The sequence below is a fragment of the Amblyomma mixtum genome, chromosome 3, assembly GCF_055824585.1.
Source record: "Amblyomma mixtum isolate Tamu chromosome 3, ASM5582458v1, whole genome shotgun sequence".
Taxonomy (NCBI): domain Eukaryota; kingdom Metazoa; phylum Arthropoda; class Arachnida; order Ixodida; family Ixodidae; genus Amblyomma; species Amblyomma mixtum.
In genome coordinates, this window is record NC_143014.1 from 433,677,578 (window position 1) to 433,698,773 (window position 21,196).

The 21,196-nt window shown below is 45.9% G+C and overlaps 2 protein-coding genes across 2 annotated transcripts; one reads left to right on the top strand and one right to left on the bottom strand.

Annotated features, from left to right (window-relative positions):
• Positions 1-2,160: 2,160 nt before the first annotated feature.
• LOC149358159 (uncharacterized) lies at positions 2,161-9,212 on the bottom strand. The gene is made up of 4 exons (XM_089585076.1): positions 8,962-9,212; positions 8,603-8,756; positions 5,333-5,627; positions 2,161-4,023 (listed from the first exon to the last, which is right to left on the bottom strand). The coding sequence occupies exons 1-4, from the start codon at positions 9,031-9,033 to the stop codon at positions 3,720-3,722; spliced, it is 825 nt and encodes a 274-aa protein (XP_089441202.1). The 5' UTR covers positions 9,034-9,212; the 3' UTR covers positions 2,161-3,719.
• A 1,317-nt stretch (positions 9,213-10,529) lies between these two features.
• Dph1 (diphthamide biosynthesis 1) lies at positions 10,530-13,844 on the top strand. Its single transcript, XM_089585077.1, has 2 exons — positions 10,530-11,443; positions 13,065-13,844. Exons 1-2 carry the CDS (start codon positions 10,701-10,703, stop codon positions 13,567-13,569), a joined length of 1,248 nt encoding a protein of 415 aa, XP_089441203.1. The 5' UTR covers positions 10,530-10,700; the 3' UTR covers positions 13,570-13,844.
• Positions 13,845-21,196: the final 7,352 nt, after the last annotated feature.

Sequence of the window (21,196 nt, forward strand, 5' to 3'; positions counted from 1 at the left end):
TAAGACTGGCATATCATGCAACAAAATATCGATCTGGGGTTGTGGGATTGAGCATAGATGCCGAATTTTAGTAGCACGTTTTCTTCGCAATGATGTTTAGGAAATTATAATACCTCAGTAAAAAAAAAATGGATCCAATCGAATTTCCATATGGACCCGATTCGAAGCCAAATGGAGCCGACTGGACTCGGGGAAAACCAACTGGGGAATCCAACTATAGTCGGATACAAAGAAGGCAGCGGCTTTTCCCCGTCAAAGGGTCTCCTTCCATGCAATGGCGTCGGCCAATTCTCATGACCCTGCTAGGGTGACAATGCAGGGAGCGGTGCCACAATGGAGAGAGGGGTCTATCCCAGACTAGGGATGGAGGGGACTATTCCCTTTCATCTACTAATCCCTGCTTTGTGACACTAGCATGGCCATGAGAATCGGCTGACGCCATTGGCTGGAAGGGGGTCCTTTGACGGGGAAAAGCTGCTGCGTTCTTAAGTTGTATCCGACTAAAGTCTCCCTAACTCCAGTTGGACTCAGGAATCCAATTGGAGAGTCCAACTGGTTTCCCTCATTCCAACTGGCCAGTCCAAATGGTTTCTCAGCTTTCATTTGGAGTCCAGTTCACCCTGCCATTTCAACTGAATCACCCAACTGGTTCCTGGGACTGCAGTGGTTTCATCACTTTCAGTTGGATTACCCAGTTGGTCCCCTGTGTTACAAACTAATGGTCAAATTGCATAAAGACCGAGTTCAATTCTGCAATACCAATTAGCTAGTCTGCTGGTACAGGTAATAAGGAGTTCAGTGCCTTCATCCAAATGGACAGTCCATAGCACTGCAAGCGAGCCAACAGGAAGGTTCATTTCGATGTTCCACTTGGTCAAAGATGCACGACTGGAAAATTTTTAATTAGGAAAACCCAACCAGAAGCCAATGATTACCTTCAGTGGAATCTGAATATTGCTCTCTATTAACACAGAATAGTGAACTTATGTGGTCTCAGTAAAAAAACATGAGCTGTTTTCTGCAGCACTGTTTCAATCATTTCAACAATCACTGCGGGCATGAATCAATGAAATAACATTGTTCAACGGACAAGCGCCACTGGCTCCAGCAGGGGGGGGGGGGTCTCATGAACGGATATATAAGTTTGAGCAAAAGTACTATGTTCTGTGGATGTACATTAACTGTGTTTGTGTGATATTGAAGGTTGGTTTGTCTTCACTTCCCTAAACGCAGGAATTCTCACAATTTCAACTCTTATGTAAAAATGTTGGCACTATACGCACAGCATCTCCTGAAGTCCTGGGAGAAAACACAATCGGTTCCATACCATTCGAATCAAACTGGAAACACTTGGATGTGAAACAAATCAACCCATTCGTTTTAATGAGAAAACGCGCGCTGATGACGTAGGCTGCAAAAAGTCTATTAGATCAGACCAACTCATGTCTTCCAATAGGAGTGGACCACGTGGTGCCTGCCCATTGGAGCTGACCATTTGGTGCCAGCCAATTGGAGTGATCCAAATGGTATTTTCCAATTAATATTCTCCAATGGTGCGGAAAACACATTCCCAAATATCCAGTTGGTTCCAACTTGTAATTTTCAATTAGAACCCAATGGGTTTTCTTCGACTGGGACATGGATCAACGTGTGGTGTCCATGACTGCTAAAGAATTTACAACTGAATTTCTTCCCTCACGCTGTTTTGCTTTCAACAGCCTAACGATGTCTACGACTTCAAAGGTCAGTATAGCCTGTATAGGTCATGAGAGGCATGAAAGAACTACAAAAAATCGTAGCATCTTGAATCGTTCAAATTCCAGCTCTTGAGCCAGGCTGGCTTAAGCATTGCAAATTAAAGCGATGAAGCAGCGATTATACAATGAGGTTGTTTCATGCCTCAGGTGACAGATACTGACCTTTGACATCACAGCCATCCCTCGGCTGTTTCAACCAAAACCAAAACAGCTTTGAGAGAAGAAATTTGGTCATAAATTTTTAGCAGTCATAGGCGAATATCACCTGGTGATCCACGTATACTAATGCCTTAAGCACCAGTACAAAGCGGAAAACACGCAACCAAAATTTTGGTGCCCACACTCCTGCTCCACAGAAAGCAGCATGAGACACAGCATAGGCCATCAAGAAAGAACAGTGGGCTCAAGGTGGTCCTCCTTTATTTAATCCACAAGTCAGAACACAGGCGTACCTTGACATGCATATGTATAACACAGAATGAGGTACACATTTAATCAGGTAAAATAGTGTGACCTTGCTGAATCCTGTACAAGGACTAGGCATCTGGTGTAAAGAATCTCAAAAATTTTAAAAACTGTCTGGAAAACAGCCAGACAAGTCTGTGGTCGCGCATTCGGTAAACCATGGCAAGAGGAAAAAGTAAAATGGCGCCTCACAAAAAAGGAAATAAACAGGCAAGAGTATTGGGGCAATGTGGAGACAACATAGTCCTATAAAAGTATGCAATGAAGTACGCTTATTTGAAATGGAAGACTCGTTGCAAGTTGGTGAATACCGTTTTGTTCAAGCAGTAAGCAATAAAGCCATGCAGATGTCATCTTATATGCAGTTGTGACCACAAAGGCAGTTAACAGTAATAGCACGAAAATATGTTGGTCAATGCAGTGTACACTCACGAATGATGTCGAAATCATGGACAAAAAGAAAATAGAACAAAGGTAACTTAACAGTGCTTAGAAGTACAACATCAAAAGCCAAACACCACCAAAACAGGCAAGAACAGTTTAAAAAATTCACACAATCCAAAGGATAGATGTACCTTCAATTTTTAAATAGTTTGAGTCAGTTATCAGAAATGCACCAGTTGCAATTAGTGTGAATTAAATGACTCACTACAGCCACGACTTTGCAAATTTTTGAAGGACATTTACCACGACTGACCATAAAAAATCAATGATGAAATCCTTCATTTCGAACCAAGCTACATGCAAGGATACTTACTCTAAAATAACAGCTTGCTTTGTATCCTCAAGAAGGAAGCTTTCTGAAGCTGTAGCTTTTCTTCAGCTATGGTGCTGTGCAATAAAAGGAACAGAATGCTTAAATTTTCAAGCTGCACACTGGCTGCGAGAAAAAGAAAATTTGCACGCAAAAGGTTACCTAAAAGCCGAAGCATGTGATCACAGACGTCAAGACTTCCTGTATGCGAATATTAATGAAGCCGATGCAAACACTTCTGACCTTGAAATGCTCATTGGCAGCGTTTTCCTCTTACGCAGGCATACCACTGGCCGTGCCATGCCAACAGCGAGTGAGCTAGAAGGCCAAATGATATAACAAAGATAAAAGAACGCCTAAAGCTGCCAGCAAATTATTTCTCAGTACTCACATGCATGCACTGCAGTACTCACATGCATGCATTGCAGTTGCAATGCAATCCCACAATCAAGTGATACCGTAGTCAATGACCCTTAGCGAATACCACAGTCAATGACCCTCGCAAATACAACATGTGAATGTACCCTTAGTCGCCTGCACACAACTGTATGCAATGAACAGCCACGACTACACATATGAACAGTCACGTACTCCACGTGGTGGGGAAACTACACAAAAGCAAAACATTCAACAACTCAGCCGATTCCACAGCAGATGTGCTCCTGCTCTTTTGTGCTAGTTAAGACAATTTTCAGCACCTGCAGAGTGACCCCCCCCCCTGCATGGGGAACAGATGACTGCCCCTAGAGTGGCTCCTTGTCAAGGGTCCTCTGGATGGAAGTGCGCAGGTTGTCTTGGAGGAATACTTTTAGGTTTTTCCGGTTGATCATTGTGCCAAGGTTCCCTATCTGAGAGGCCACCCAGCTCACCACAGGGACGCTGGGAACCTTGACCCAGATCTGACTGAGTTCAGTAACCTTCAGGGACTTGACAGTGGCTTTGGCGTTAGGTTTGTGCAGCGGCGTTTGAAGAAAAACATCCACAGTGGCACGGTCAGCATGTGCAATGAACTGGCCGGTGACACCGGGGATTGGCGTGAAGTTCCACCTAGTTAAGAGAAACATCAGTGAAACAAAGGAGTTGAAATGCTTCGCCTCGAAAAGAGCTACCCGTAAGTTTCAGGCACCAGAAAAACAAACACCTAGAAAACCACTACACCTGAACAACCTTGTCTGCAGCTATTAGTCTTAAAAATCTACCCTGAGCTTAAAATACTCTCCAATAGGTCAAAAATTTGGTGTAGCAAATAGGCCCAAAATTAAATTTCCCCCAGTAACCTCTGACCTGCATTGCTCAATGTCAGTTTCCTGCATTTCCAGTCCTATAAGTTCTCACTGCTCTCATTTGAGACATGTGCCAACAAGCTGATTACTTCACAGTTAGATTTCTAATTATGAAGCCACTACAACTCGCCCAGTTCGCATCCTCTTTAATTCTGACTCTCCCCAATTTCGGAAACCTCAATCCGCATAAAACTTAAAACACCAATGCCCAATTTTACAACCAACGCAGCTGACGAGCAGCAGATGATGATGTAGTAAAGGAATTAAGCGCATGACGCTCTCAAGGCACACACCTTCACATTCCCCACAAAAATATTCTTTGTTCCCCCATTTGTCACTGCTCTCTTCAAAAGCAGGGAATCGAGTCAACTAGCAGAAGTGGAAACCTAGCTCACGCTGAGTGCAAAAGGTGGGAACACTGCATGTGGTACAAGCTGAACAGGCAGATAAGAAAGATAGTCACATGAAAAACCACTAGACTCAGCACTAGCACAGCAAAATGTAGCTGCATTGTCAAAGCCTTTGCAAAACCACGTGTGCAGAGACAGCTGTGACATACTATACTGGACCAACTCAACTCCAAACATTCACGTTCGCCGCCGCGGTGGCTCAGTGGTTATGGTGCTCGGCTGCTGACCCGAAAGACGCAGGTTCGATCCCGGCCGCGGCGGTTGAATTTCTTTGGAGGAGAAATTCTAGAGGCCCGTGTAGTGTGCGATGTCAGTGCACGTTAAAGAACCCCAGGTGGTCGAAATTTCCGGAGCCCTCCACTACGGCGCCTCTCATAGCCTCCACCGGCGGCATGTTGTTGTTTTTTCTTCTGCTTTTCTAATCAATTAGCTTTAAGCGATAACGTATTCAGTAATATTCTAAATTGATCAACACCACAAAATAAATAAATAAAATAAAAATCCCCTGTGCCCCTTGGTTTCTGTGGCTGTTGGCTTCTGTCGTATTTATAACAAGCCCCTCATTCCCCTTCCCTTGTTTGCTTCATAGCCTGAGTCACTTTGGGACGTTAAACCCCATAAACCAAACCAAACCAAACCAAACATTCGTGTGCAATGCCTTACCTGTAACGCACATGCGGGCGCACCAGGCCGATGAGCATGGTAAGGTTGGCATAGTCACTACCACACACCAACTGTGGTGGATGGCGCAATTCAAATGTACTCAGCCCCCACAGTACGCCATCGTGCAGCCGCAGTGGCGCGATATCGCTGGGCAGGTGGAACGGCTCCTCCTCACGGAGCCTATCACGAATCCGCTCCACAAGCCGCTCTAGGCGTGCCTGCTGGTCAACATTGTTGTCGCAGAGTGGGGCGATGTCTCGCTTCACATGCCGGTTGCTGACATAAGCAGTCACACCTAAACAGGAAAAAGCCAATGATAAGGAGTAAAAGTGTTAGAGCAAGACCCTAACGAAACACAAAGCACAAGCTACAGGAAAGAGTTGCCCGAACAACTTTCTTGTATGTTCATGATTCCGTATGTTCCCACACGGTCTCTTCGACCGAAGGAACCTTTTTGTTTTCCCCGGCGGTCTACAAGATATGGAAGGCGTGTAAGAGATTATTACGTTCCCTTTCACTTTAACAGGTTACCTCCAAGTGTTCGCCGGGCAAAAACTAAATACAAAATAAAAAAGATGCTGCGATACATTAATTAGAGGGTTTACGACATCATGCATGTGCTTTACCACCTGTCAAGTAAATCTTGTGATTTCATTGGTTACTGCTGTATTTATTGCATTGATCTGAGGTATTGTCATGCCACTTTGGTTTTTCTTCCTTGCAATTTAATCTGATGAGGATTTTTTTTTCCTTCATGTAACATGAGTCTTGTGTCTATTTTGTTCTCACCATCATACTAACTTGATGTCCGTTATTTTGAATGTGTTTTTTTTTTGCCTATGTGTATATCTGCGCGGTTCCGCTGCCTGTCGGGCTCTGCCACTCAAGCCCTATGAGGCTTTGGCAGGCCGGATTTCTGTACATTCTTTTTAATATTTGGCGCAATAAAGTATTATTATTATTATTATTATTGTCCCCTATTACAAAAAAATGAAGGCACACACTGGAAGGCAAACATGACAAAAGCATTTTCTAGAATGCGCACACTGAGGTACGAAAAAAACCAGAAATATCTTACACTGCTCAGCAGGCATAAAAGAAATCAATAATACAAAGAGAACAGAGTATAACGACATAAGCATTCAATGCTCCACAATTTTCCACATGAACTACACATTTCGCAAGTACAGAGGTGAGCACACTTGTCTACGCTCAATCAGCGCTCGGCAGAGGAAAGAAATGAAATTTGAAAAGAAGTTACCGAAGAATGGCCTGAGGGGCGAGTTGGTGCATGATGAAATGAACGACGGCGCAACAAGGACACTAACAAGAGAGGGGACACCACATGCGCACACTACCAACTGTTTATTGCATGGAAAGGTGGCATATTTAAACATACAGCTCAGGCATGACACTCATCGCATTATCGCTCAGAACCCAACACGTGGAAAAGAAACAGCATCAGGATAAAAAAAAAAAGAACACTTAACCTCTGCAGAAAAAACTAAAAGATTTTGATAACAGAACTTTGAGCATCTCGTAGCAAAAGCAGAGTCAAACAATCGTAGCAAAAGCAGAGTCAAACAAGAGAAGCAAAAGCAGTCAAAAAAAATACAATCGTAGCAAAGGCAGAGTCAAACGTATTAAGCAAAAGCAGTCAGAACCCGAGAAACAACAAAACGGAAAGAAAAAAACAGTAACAAAGTTAACAACCCGCCTAAGAGGTTAAGAGTTCTTTTTTTTTATCCTGATGTTGCTGTTTCTTTTCCACGTGTTGGGTTCTGAGCGATAATGCGATGAGTGTCATGCCTGAGCTGTATGTTTAAATATGCCTCCTTTCCATGCAATAAACAGTTGGTAGTGTGCGCATGTGGTGTCCCCTCTCTTGTTAGTGTCCTTGTTGCGCCGCCGTTCATTTCAGAAGTTACCGAGTTTCCGAGACAATACTCACGCTCGAGCGCAGCCAGACAGAAATACAAACCGTGCAGGCACAAGTATCTTAGCCCTAGCAAAGTAACTGCATTACTATTTCACTTCTTTTGTGACACAGCACACTGCCCGAGCGCTCCAGGCAAGCGTACTCACCTCCCTACAGTGCACGGGATTGCACTCCCTGATTTTTGAACAGAAAATTTGTACCCGACAAGCAAGAGGCAGAAAAACAGTCCAATATACACTTGAAATGTCACCTGTAAAGTTCCATTTGAAGTTCTAGTCAAAAATTCTAGAATCTGGGGCCTTACGTTCACGGCCATGGCCCATCTGTTTCAAAGGAGGCAAAATGCCGCAAAGCCCATGTATTCAGTTTTCCGTGTGCGGCCAAGAACCGCAAGTGGTCAATGTTTTATTTATAGTTTAATTTACAGTTGCATCACCGCCCTATCAGGTATTACAGCTTGGAGGTACAAAGTTAATGAAAAAAAAAATCAAGCATATAAATCTAAAGACTTGTGTTACAGCAGGCCTCAGTTCACGTGCAGTCTCGTGCACAAAAAAAAAAAATTGATGTTATTACATTCTGTCATATTGAAGGAATTTCTCCATACTCCAATGAAACTATGGACAAAACTAATTACAACAGCATGTGCTGGATTGAGATACTGAATTACACTGAACTACAGTTTCTTGTTCATTGTGTATTAGACAATAAACATTGTTGGCTCATGCTGACTGATACACGGTTTCAATGTCGCGTTTCAGTACTGCAATTAGCTTCAGACATTTGCATGTTTCTGTCATGATATCGCATGTGTAATGTGCAGTACAACATTCAAAGCACTATTCTAAGTACAAATGGCGACTGGACACTCCGTAGCAAATGAGCAATGGCTAGCGTTGATGGCAGCGGACCATTTTTTCAAGTGACAACGGCGCCTATCAGCCGCTGATATCCCAGGTCGCGAATACACAGCCATCTACCAAACTTAAAAGTACGCGTACGGTGCTTGAGGGCGTTCTGTGCTGCGGTGGGCACGCGTCCACGCACGAAGGCAAAAAAAATGCTCGCGCCACCATTTTTAAACCCGACAATTAGTGGGCCCGGGCGCAAAGTTCCGGAATTGCACAGCCACGCACAACTGCATGTACGTACAGAAATCGTTAAAACTCGTTGGTATACACAAAACGAAGCCGACGAAGCTGCTGCCTCTGCTACTGGAACAAAGCGGAAGCGAGGACGTTTCGACACGGCCGCATTTTAAGACTCAGGCCAGTGTGCCTTTCGCGCATGGCTCGGCCAAACGGAGGCAATGTAAAGTCAGTAGCACCCACCGGCAACGGCGCATGCCGTGAGGACGAAGATCGCACAGACTTGCATGGCTGGCTTGAGAGTACTGCGTCGGTCTCGACGACCCTGAAACCTGTCGCTGTTGACGAGCCCCGAAGGTCTCCAGGCGTCAAGAGCTGACCGAGTTAGCTGCCGCAGCTGGCTCGTCCGGTCACGCGAGGGGGAAAAACAGGCGACCAGGCGTCAGATAAGTGCCGTGGCGAATACAGCAGCCAAGACAAAGAAAGAAACGACGAGCGCGTCACTGTCCAGACGTCCGTTTAGTCACGGAAGGCCGCGAAACACGATCTCCGAGAGCGCAGTCAACTCAAGAAAGAAAGCGAAAAACGATACGGAGACGAACCTGATTACGAACGTTGTCGGCGACTCCGCGAAATCCGTCCCTATTCGTGGCGCTAACTTCTTCGAAAGTCATAGGCGTCAACTTCCGCCTTTCATGGCGTGAAATGGGCCGCGTTTTCTCGGCCTTGGCTGCCCGTCCCGCGACGGAAAGGTCTGGCCAGCACGCAACAACACAGCTGGCTCGAAGCAAAACTTGGCAAAACTTTTGAGTCGGCGGCTGTGCGGCTATCTTGCCGGTTACCTACAAAACTAGTTCACTGAACCTGTACGCATACCTCATTGGCTTATTTAGGTCACGTGACTAAAATGGCGTAAAAGGCGCGAAGAGTTGAACGTACGTAGCGCGCCTTTCGGTCTTCTGGCGCGAACATATGACGCAAACGACTTTGACATACACCCTTGCAGTTTTCCGGAAAGTTACACCCTGCTACGAAACAGGCGACAAGTTTCCATAGGAGTTTGATAACATCCTTAGCATAAACATCTGAAGTATGCAGAAGCACTGTCCATATTTTGTTGTTGACCTCAAAATGATGTACCCATGGCCAAGGATCGGGCGGCGATCGAATAATTCATAAAATTATGTTGAAATCAAAATTTCACTTTCTGAATTCGAAGAATAGTTGACTCAGACCTCAGCACAGGCTTTCGTGCTCAGGAAAATAAATGCGTCAGAAAACATGACGAAACATTCAGCATAGATCAAATACTGGATAGAGATCAGTTAATAAAAGGAAAGAAAAGGAAGTGACATGCGCGTGGATAGAAGCCAACAACAACAACCGCAGCGATCGCTGAACTGCAAGCGTCCCACGCGCTTGCTGCCCCAGCCGGACGTCAACGCAACGCGACAACTCATGGTGGTTGCTTAAGGCCACAGTTGCTATCGCAGCAGTTGTGAATCTCTCCGCAGGGCCCATCAGTGTCTTTGGTGCTTGATTGAGCCAGATTGGAAGAGGCGCGCAAGGTCAGCGGATTGTCACGCCACTTGCGGCGGTCATGTGAACTGCATTTTAAAACAAGCAGTCGCGGATAGTATTAGCGAGCTCTGGTTTAGGGCGGTTTAGGGGCACTCCCGAAGATAAAGATGATAAAAAATTCCGCAGAAACTGGCTGTCTGAGCATCAGCAGAGTGTCTTGTGACATCTTGAAGTTCTATGCCAGCCTGAAATGATTTCTATAAAGTTTCATTTATGTACTTGATTTTTCTCTACACGTTAAAAAGCCCATGCGAGTATCTAAAACTGTGCAGCTCTTGCTGCCCCACCATTGCGCATGCGCTGCATCATCGCTGTATCGCCAATGCATGGAAAATTGTTTTTGAGGAGCAAATGAGCAAAGGAAAGGGCGCCGTAACAGTTTCACTTCTCGGTGGACACTTAAATTTAACCACGCCGTGAGAGGTGGGATGAGAAGGGAGCGAAAAAAGAAAGAGGTGCAGCAATGGAATGCTCCGGAATCATTTCGACCATCTGGGGATCTTTTAACGTGCACTGGCATAGCATGGAAGACGGAATAGCCAAACTCAAACCTTTGTCCAAAAACATGGAGGAAGGAAAATCCAAAAATCATCGACACCACCATCACGAAGATGGCCGCGCCCATGAAGAAGGCATTTAGCACGATGTTCGCGCCGTTCATGGTAGGAACAGCTGGAATGGCATCGTGAGGCAGCTGTGTGGTGCTGTAGTTTCTCGCGATTGTAATTGTGCGAAGCTTCATGAACTGCATCTAGGAAAGATGGATAAAAGCGAAGCCATTACCGTCGTAGCCAACCCTGCCCGTAAGGTTTTTTCAGCACGAAAGCCAGGGGCTCGGACAACGAACCAAGTGCCGCCCGAGATCACCGAGGATCCTGATATCTTGGATGCCCTCCGCTGTCTGCCGTCCAATTACAACTTCGAAGTTCCGAAAACAATATGGAGAATCCGCCAGCTGGGCGCTCGCAATGTCGCACTGCAGTTCCCCGAGGGCTTGTTGATATTCGCCTTACCAATCGCGGACATACTGGAAAAATTCACTGGCTGCGACGTTGCCATATTGGGTGACGTTACCTATGGTGCTTGCTGTGTCGACGACTACACTGCTCGCGCTCTGGGGTGCGATCTGATGGTGCACTACGGACACAGCTGCCTCGTACCCGTGGATCAAATGAGTGGCTTGAAGATGCTGTACATATTTGTGGACATCAAGATCGACGTCCTCCATCTCGTGGAAAGCGTCAAACGCAACTGGGGCGTCGACACACGGCTGGCATTCGTGAGCACGATTCAGTTCGTGTCAACCATCCAGGCTGTCTGCGCCGAGTTAAGAAACGATGGGTACAAAGCTAGGGCTCCTCAAATCCGACCGCTGAGTCCCGGGGAAATTTTGGGCTGCACGTCGCCTATAGTCGATGATGCTGAAGTGGCCATCTACGTCGGTGATGGCAGGTTTCACCTGGAGTCTCTCATGATCGCCAACCCTGGGACTAAGGCGTACAGGTGAAGAGCGTTTTTGTTTTTTCGCCGTTTATTATTTTTTACTTCTGTAAAGTTGTGGGCTTTTGCGAAGAAATGCCTTTGAGTTGGATGTAGCCTGCAGGCGTACCAGGACCGTTACAATCGCTTTCAGGAGCAGGAAATATTGTAACAAGAAAATCAAACAAGGACCATCAAGTTACCTCCACACACACACACACGCAAAAAAAAAATAAAAAAAATAAGAGGGATGAAAGCAGGATGAATGTTTGTTTACTTTTGCTTTCTCAAGCGCTGGTTAAATGTCCTGCATCTTATGCACCCTTAGAAGGTCAAGCAGTGGAAGGGTGATTGTGACTTTCATCTCTCGCATCTTTAGCTGTTATTTTCTCAAGTGTGCACACAGCGCCTTGACCTCCTGACACCAGACCGTTTCTTTTTTTTTTGTTCTCCAAGGGTTTACTCCTTACAGCTGCAAAGAAAGGTTCAAAGAATTCTAGCTATCAACATTTTCTTTCAGAACGTGACCCCTAACTCTTGACGGACTTGTTTTTGTGGCGTATGTGGCACTGCTTATAATGTTATTCAATCATACCTAAGTCATTGAAAACAGTATATAACTTTAAATACTTGCTCGTCCTCTATTAAACCTCATTTCTTGGGAGTACCGCAAGGAAGCATTTTAAGCCCATTCTCTATTGTATTCATAAGTGATATTGTCAACCTGGACCGCTTTGTAAAATCTAAATCACAAGCTTAAACACGGTGAATGTATGTTGCATGTATATGCTACTGAATGCGTATCTGAATGGCTGCGGACGCTATGTTATAGCGTATTAGCACTACTAGACTTTCCGATTTCTGGCATACATGCATATGTATGTACGTCCCTGAAGCCTGCCTTGTGGCATGTGGCCCGCCTGCTTAACGAGTTGTGGGAAACCTGCCAGGTGTTTATGGTGTCTGGGGGTTTAACGTCCCAAAGCGACTCATGCTATGAGGGACGCTGCAGTGAAGGGCTCCGGAAATTTCGACCGCCTGCGGTTCTTTAACGTGCGCTGACATCGCACAGTACACAGGCTTCTACCGTTTTGCCTCAATTGAAAACGTGAATGCGATGGCCGAGATCGAACCAGAACCTGTCAGATGTGTGCAGCTGGCAGGCCCGTCACTTAGGTGAGGGCCTTTAGGAACCTTTACCCAGGTCTTTACCCAAAAGCCTTTAGGGTGAAGGCCTTCAAGGTAAGTGCCTTCCGGGTTAAGGCCTTTAGGTCAAATGCCTTTAGCAAATAAAGATCTTAAGTGCCCCCCCCCCCCCCCTCCCCTTCCTTGTAACTAGTGCTACTGCACAATAATACGCGCTTAGCCATGCTAAACCGTCTGCTATTTTTTTTTTAATTGTAGTGAAGAAGGTATTCACTGCTTTTCCTTGGTACTAGTTGCCTTTTTGTATAGAGTATGTGCTGCATCCAGGTTCTTATATATAGGGGGATGGGAGCAAGTCAAGCTGTATAAAAGCAGCCCTTTCTTCCATCTTCTCATGTCTGGCGCATGGATGTGAACTGAAAAGTAGAATTCAGATTATGCCTGCTCTGCCATTTCTCTTCTTTAATACTGTCATTAAGAGATGCAATCCAAAATGCAGGTACAACCCATATGACAAGACCTTGACCGAGGAAGGGTACGACCATGCCACGATGCTCAGAGTTCGTCAGGCAGCCATACAGAAAGCTGCCACAGCCGGCACATTTGGAGTTATCCTGGGCACGTTAGGACGCCAGGGCAACCTGCAGGTTGCCGACAACCTGAAGAAGACCCTTTCCACAGCTGGAAAGTCCACGCCGAGAAACGTGGTCTGCGTTCTTCTCTCGGAAATATTTCCCAAGAAGCTGGAACTCTTCAAGGACGTGGATGCTTGGGTTCAGACGTCGTGTCCACGTTTGTCCATTGACTGGGGCCTCGCCTTTGCCAAACCTGTGCTGACACCGTACGAGGCTAACGTGGCAATGAAGACAGTAGCCTGGAAAGAGCGCTATCCCATGGACTATTACGCCAAGGATAGTCTCGGACCTTGGACTCCAAACCACAAGCCGTCTGTGTCAAAGGCTGAGGGCAAGTGCGAAAACTGCCAGTGCCAAGGCACCAGCTGACAGTTGTCCTGTGTTTAGCTGCTTGTGCTGCTGCTGTGGTTGCCACTCAAAGAAGCATCTGTTTAAGTGTCCGCCTCACCATAGTGAAAACAACGTTGTCAATAGGAAGATTTCCCTGCTCCCTATTGAAAGCATAATTAAAGGCGCACTGAAGAGGATTCTGAACTTGTCTTTTTGCCGCTGGAACTCGATCTACATGTTCCTAGCATTCTTAGAATCTGCAACTTATTGCCCTGTATGGCCGATTTCCCTAATTAAATCGAATTAACGTCCGGCTCCCGCCATTTTTTTTTAATTCTCCCTCGTACGATGGGCAGAGTCGACCAACGCGTGAAGTTCCTTTCAGCCAGCTCCGTGGAGGCTTTGCTTTCGCTTTATTTTGTTTTTTAGGTTTCCATGAATAAATAGTTTCATTCACAGATAATATAGCCGCAAAATAAGCCCGCAGAAATAAAAATACGCGTGGACTATTTGCTACTACGGGCTACTACGTATTACTCCGCTGATGGCAGAGCGGCAAGCTGCCACGGGACTGGGTGAAAGGCACTCCGCGCGTTGGTCGACTCCGCCCACCGTACGAGGGAGAATTAAAAAAAAAGGGCGGCAGCCGGAAGTTATTTCGATTTAATTTGGGAAATCGGCCATACAGGGCAAATAGTCGCAGTTTCTAAGAATGCTAGGAATGTGTAGATCCAGTTCCCGCGGCAAAAAGACAAGTTCAGATTCCTCTTCAGTGCACCTTTAAGTTCATTCTAGTGTTAATAGCTCATGTTGAATAGAACAAAAAATGGCAATGGAGCTGTCTTTGTGCACCCCAGCAAACCAAAAACCTCTCAGAGACGTCTAGCCTAGACGTCTCTGAGAGGTTTTTGGTTTACTGGGACAGTTTTTGCTTCTTTCAAACAGTGCTTGTAATTTATCATTGCAATCCTTACAAGTGACAAGGTGATGAAAAGTAGCCATACATTATGTTTGGGAGTTGACATGAAAAAATAAAGCAGAAAATGGGAAAGGTTCTTCAACTTTATAGTTAATTCAACATCACTGGTGTTGAGGATCGCAGACTTGAAGGTGGAGGGCTACTGAATGTCACTTATAAATCACTTGACATAAATTTGATACTTGATATAAATTCAGAAGTGTATGTGCAAAATTGCCTGTGTATGTGGCAGTTCTAGTGCACCAGATATAATACACAAGGGCTTAAAAGCCCATTTTGACAGTGTAGAGGCTGTATTGTATTCATAAGAATAAAACTGCAGTTTGCATGAGGCTGGTTATTGTAGTCATCAGTGTGTTGAGAAAGTATTCAAAGCGTCTAAAACTCTGTCACTCTGCACGTTCTCTCTTCATGATGGTGTTCTATTGCTGCCTCTGCTAGCTGAAAGGTACTGAGATCTGGTCAGCCTGTGCGAACGTCTTCTCGAACGCTTCTCCCCTTGTGCCTGCCTGTGGTGCAGCGATACAGAGTGGTAGTAGCTCAAAGATGGCCAACTTGCATGTGAGCCCATACTTATCTGTGCCACCCCTCATCACTTAAAGGGGCTTAGAAACACAATCTTAGTTGACTATTTTGCCTGTTGATCGCATACAGTGAGTTACAATGGTGCTATTAGCATCGGTAATACCGCATATATTCCGTTTTTTAATATTTTCATGTCCTCCCCAAAACAAATTCATGGCTCTGATGGTGTTGTCCCCCACACAGTGGCGGGTTTTAGCAGCGGTTATGACATCACCTGGCGCGAGCTTGATGATTGACAAACAGTAAATATACTGCAAATTGTGTGAATAAATAGAGACAAATTTTGTCACCTGTCGGTGTTTTATGTTAGATCAACAGAAACAACTTGTTTGTCTTAGATAAAAGCCCTGCAAAGCAATTAAATTAAAAATACACCACCAGGGGCTCTGGCATGCAAACGACGCTGCCAGTCTCAGCAAGAACGAGTTACAGAGAGCAGGCAACCAAGGAGAGCAAACTTCCGCGACGCGCTCTGGCTGGCTGTTTTGATTGGTTGCGCCAGGTGCCGTCATTGGGAGAGCGAAATAGGAGAGGGAAGCCCCGCCAAAATCGAGTTGAGGGCAGCGTTTTGTTTGCTTGTATTTTGAAATTTCTTCACTGAATAACTCCCGTTCCTGTGCATCGATTCCTGTAATTCTTTTTAAGTCAGCATCTGTGTGACAAAGAATCCACCTGAAGTATAACTGGTATCCCCCCAAGCAGTGTTTCGCAGCCCCTTTAAAGGGATGCTAAAGGGAAATACTAAGGTCCAGCCAGGCCGACAGATTAGTGTTCCAATGTTCACACCATTTGTGCTCATGTGAGAGCCTGGTTAAGCAAGAACATACAAAAAATTGAAAGAACAGTGATGCACTTCAAAAATTCCAGTAGCTACACCTTGTTTCTTTCTATGTCCAACACTGTTTCAACAGATTAAGATGTACCATCTGTATGGGACAGCAGCTCAACAAGTGCTGTTGAGATACAAGGATGCTTGGTCACCAGTGGAAACTGCTGTTGCAGAATGCTGTGTAGGCGTCGTAGCCATCAAGTTTTTCTTTCCTGTTGGTATTTTGTTTTTGCAGTTTATGCACAAAAGGAAAAAATAACCAGATTGCACACTACAGTAGAACCTCCTTATAACAAAACGGTTTATGACAAAATAATGGATATAACGGAGGAACGACAATTCCCCTTGGAAGCTCGGTCAAGACGGGCTATAACAGCTATAGGGACCGGGCGCCCATTGTATGGAACCACCGTTGCCCCAGCGGAACAGTGCCGCCTGTGGCAAAATGCTTGTCAGTGGAATGCCTAGGTAGTGGAGCGGCGTAGCCGGTTGCATTCAGCGAGGCGTACTTAATGGTTCTATCAGATGTTCTGCAGTGTGGCTTTCAAGGCTTAAGTAATCGCACGGAGGTTTTTCGATCAGGCAGTTTAGAAAAAGAGAATAGCCTTTACAAGGCAAGCCATGTGTACAACATGCGACAGTGTCAAGGAGTGGCTACGCACATATTCAGTAAGTGTATACCACAGACGAAGATGAATGCGCCAAGCTACGATGTGGACCTGGAATTAAGTGCAACTTCATTCCTTCGGGCAACCGTTGTAATACACAAAACTGATTTTACATGCCGCATTATTGCCTGCATGCAGTTGGACCCATCGAGAAACATAATTGCAGCAAAATGCTCCTGCAAAGCCAGCATGGACGGCCGATGCAAACATGCTGCGGCATTCGCATTCGCTGTTAATGGAGAAGAAACGGCAATGTGCACGAGAACCAGTTGATGTTGGAGAGCGCCTTCTAAAAAGATTTACCCTAAAGAAAAAAGGCTGTGCTCACGAGATTGTGGTGCGTAGCCTCATTACTTACGGTAGAATCGAAGCGAGTTTCGCGGTAACATGAGGCTGTTCAGAACAGCCACCGAAATGTATTTCCAGAATAAATACCGCTTGACAGTAAACAACTGCTTCAAGTGGAAAGACAATGTTTATGGCTGAACTGGTGGAGAGAGCGCAGTGCCAAACTTCTGCTGTTCTTTGAACAATAATGCACGGAGGTTCTTTGCTAGCTTCCAAAGGCTTTTCCTCAGTTTCACTTCCGAAAGGTGCGATACAGTCTTTTGTTGCAAAATTTGGAAATTTTGCTGCTCATATTACGACTTCCTCGAGAAGATGAGCTTTGAGGACTTAGAGTGTACGTACCTGCAATTTGTTACTGTAGAAAAAAAAAAACTTGTATTTTAATCAGTCAGCGTATCGCAAGCAAAAGTGATATATCCAAGTGTGTACGCAAAATAGGGTGCCAAAATGGGGAAAATATGGTGCAGAAATTTTGATGTTTCATACTTGTGCACCAGAAATAAAATACAACTTTGAACTTCACCTGCCATTAAAATGTACGGTGGTCGTATTTTGAACACGAATCAAAACATTTTTCAGGTGCTTTAGCCCAGGGTAGTGTTTATACTTTGTACATGCCAGATAACTGCAGCATTATCAACTGCCCGCATGGTGGCCATGCTTGCGGTAAAAATGAAAGCGAGCAAATGCTGGGGTTGTAACTTGAGCTGTTGGATTCCTCCAATTTGTGATTGCTGATAATATGATGACCACAGATGCGGGAATGCTGATTCGGCTCCCAGGCTCCCTTGCCATCATTCCTGGGGAACAAAGTACAAAGCTTCCGGTTACAGTAAAATTTTTAAAACTGCCGCAAAGTTTCTATGACCACACAGTAATCAAACCCGTGCATACGTACCTCTTGTCTTCGAAACAACCGTATCTAGGTTGGCCGCTGTTCATGCTGATGCGGAAACTGTTGTGATCGAAACTCATGAAAATGGTTTATGGGTTTATAGGGGGTCTAACGTCCCAAAGCGACTCAGGCTATGAGAGACACCGTAGTGAAGGGCTCCAGAAATTTTGGCCACCTGGGGTTCTTTAACGTGCACTGACATTGCACAGTACAAGGGCCTCTAGAATTTCGCCTCCATCGAAATTTGACCGCCGCGGCCGGGACAGAACCTGCGGCTTTCTGGTAGAAATGAATCTCCTTAGAAGCATTCAACAAGTTTACGTAGCTCTTAGTGCAGCCAACAAACAGAACATCATGTCGGCCTAGACTTTGTTTCACCAGACATATTCACGCATAGCACCACATAAACATTAAGAGCACCAAAGCAAACTCGACACAAACCAACGACAGACTGCGCGCTCCAATGTGGTGGCTGGCACTGGCCCATTCCAGTAACGAGAGAAATGTCAAAAGGTGGCGCCACCCGTCCAGTCCCTATAATGAAGTAATCGCCATGCCCCTTCAACTTCGTTATAATGAGGTTCAACTGTACTTGTCCTTGTTGTTCCTACATTACCCTGTTGCTATCCCTCCGTACGCAGAGTTCTGTACTACTGGTTAATTATGCAAAACCAACAAACTAACTGAGTTTCATGAACAGAAACAAGCTGGGAACCTTTCCCTTCTGCTGTGCAGAAAAGATACCTTACTTGATGATCTAGCACAGCAAGGAGGGAGAAGCATAGAGTTTCTTACTATTACCTAGAGGGAAAGCTGGCGGCGCTGCACTTCAGCCACCATGGACGCTCAAGGCATCATGGGGCGGTGAGCTACTTGTTGCGGCACAGTCGTAATTTTTCGGGAACACGGAGTGGCACTACTAAGATGTTTCATTCCGAAAACGCTGTTCGTGAGTGCGCAGACGACTTTCGTGCGAACGCAGAGTGCAAAACTCATAGTAGTGAAAACGAGACGACACACGACGCCAATAAAAGGTTTCACTTTTCTGAAATGCCTTTAAAAACCTCTTATAGTGTTTAAGCAACAACATTTTTTTTTAAAACATATTTACTTTTAAAAATGTGCCTGTTAATTACGAAATATTAGTTTTTGTTGTGTTCATTACTTGGCCAATAGGAGAGCTAGCCAGCCCTTATTTTGGGTGAACTTTGCACTTAAATGCTTTTCTGCTGCAATTTACAGACAGGATATTGATCGTATAGCGTTTATTTTTGCATTATTTTTTGGCCAAAAGTTGAAGTTCCGCAACAAGTAGCTCACCGCCCCATGATGCTTTGAGCGCCCATGGTGGCTGAAGTGGTCACGTGGGGTCTCCATGCAAACTCCCATAGACGGGTCGCCAGCTTTCCCTCTAGGTAATAGTAAGAAACTCTATGGGGAGAAGGCAGCTCTATGGGCTGAATGGTCCTTCATACAGAGTACACCAAGCTGTTAGGTTGCCCGTTTTGTAAAACACTGTTTACCATGGGCGTCCGGAGGGGGGGGCAAGGGGGGCGGCTGCACCCCCCTGGAAAATCCCTCACTCGAACTGGGAGTGATGGCCGCACGCCAGGGGCGGTGGTGCGCTCAGCCAAAAGGGTAAAAGCAGCCCCGCTTCCACGCTTTGGGTCACATCTGCGAAATGCCGCGTCCGGGCGCGCGTCGTTCCGCCGTTTTCAAACCACGCCACCGTCAGCTCTGCTGAAGGGCGACCTGTTGCAGACATACAGCGGCACCGGCGAGCATGTGTTTCGAGCCGTCTTGAGATGGGTGTCTGTTTCTTTGATCTCTAGAGAGATAGCGAGACGGAGGCAGACAGTGCACAGGGCACCTTGTTTTGGCCTTCGTCGCTCGCTATAATCAGGATACGTTCGTACGCCGGCCACCGATGAATTCTTCAGGAGGGAAGGACAAATCAGCCGTGTCCACCCCCGCTTTGTCGGGCTGCTCAGGGTCAAGCGGGCGATGAGTTGGCACCGCCGCCGCCGCTCGCTGTCTCCTCCGATCCACGGGAGAGCGCAGTTCGGTAGAAGCACCGCTTTCAGAATCTTCGGCAAAGGGGATTAGCTGCTTTTGTTCACGGCGACGCAGTCTCCAGAGGCGCCCCCACACCAGCGTTCCTTGCGTCTTCTCCGAAAACCAGCGCCTTTGGCCAACGCAGCCCGATGGTGCCTGCCTGGCTCGCCTGTCACCTCTGGCTGTGCCTCAAATCACAACAGCGCCCATGTACTGTGCGATGTCAGTGCATGGTAAAGAGACCCAGGTGGTCGACATCATCCGGAACTCTGTACTACTCCGTCCCTCATAGCCCGAGTCGTTTTGGGGCTCTGAACCCCATAAAAACACAAGAACAAATTTTCCGACCGGAGTGGCGAGTGTCCCTTCCCCTCGGAAGTCGCGCGGCGTTCCTTTCACCCCCAAAGTGCGCATTCGGGGATATTGCAGCAAGTAAGCCCTTGCACGTGTGCGCGCGCCTCTGTGTTTGTGCTTCGGTGTTTTTAGTGGCCAGTTGTCAACGAAGGTGAGAACAACCAAGACAGTGGACGAGAAAACGACGTGCGGCGAGCAGTGTGTGTGCGGTTGCTCGACTGTGCGGATGCGCGAGCAAGATGGAGCGAGGTGTATGAAGCTGCGAGCGTGCATTTATCTTGTAAAGAAGTTTTTGTTGTATATATAGTCATCTTTTGTTTTCAAAGTACGCGTTAAACCGTTTTTCCAATCAATGTGTATGATGAGTGTGCACCGAGAGCGTGTAATGAAGCACAGAAATGAATTATCACCCGTGTAATTGCGCAATTCGCCCAGAAAAATCCGAGGCGCCTACAGTTGCTGTTCAAGGAAGACTGACTAAGTGACTGTAGTTGCGTGTTTGTGAACATATTGTGCTGTGTGCTGGTCATCAATCCGGGTGAGTCGAGAACTCGTATGCAGCAAGACTGAGCACTCTTCTCCACGAAGTGATAGTATCTTTTTGCACTTTTTATTAATTGTAATTGCTTCTTCGTCGATAAACTCCAATGCATCTCTCCTAGCCACGCTGTTTGTAATTTTTCTTTCACGTCCGTATTTTACTTATTTATTTTTATTTATATATAAATAAATAAATTTACTCCGCAAATAGGGCCTTTTTGCAACGAACATAGCCCCCCCCCCCCCCCCCTCCGGCGCCAACAACCAATGGGGCCCCCCCCTGCAAAAAATTCTGCGGACGCCCTTGCTGTTTACTCTGCTATTCTGAAGAAAGGCCACTTCCCCCCTCCACAATTCTTAATGCCAGAGTGGTCAGTAATGTCGAATTCGCACAAGTGAATCGATGCACAGAA

Excerpts from the sequence above, each read along its gene's own strand:
- LOC149358159 (XM_089585076.1), bottom strand. The coding sequence starts at position 9,033 with ATGACTTTCGAAGAAGTTAGCGCCACGAATAGGGACGGATTTCGCGGA. Across the intron at positions 8,757-8,961 it reads CCGACAACGTTCGTAATCAG|CTGCGGCAGCTAACTCGGTC; the intron begins GTTCGTCTCCGT and ends CGGACGAGCCAG. Across the intron at positions 5,628-8,602 it reads CACGGCATGCGCCGTTGCCG|GTGTGACTGCTTATGTCAGC; the intron begins GTGGGTGCTACT and ends TTTCCTGTTTAG.
- Dph1 (XM_089585077.1), top strand. The coding sequence starts at position 10,701 with ATGGATAAAAGCGAAGCCATTACCGTCGTAGCCAACCCTGCCCGTAAG. Across the intron at positions 11,444-13,064 it reads CCTGGGACTAAGGCGTACAG|GTACAACCCATATGACAAGA; the intron begins GTGAAGAGCGTT and ends TCCAAAATGCAG.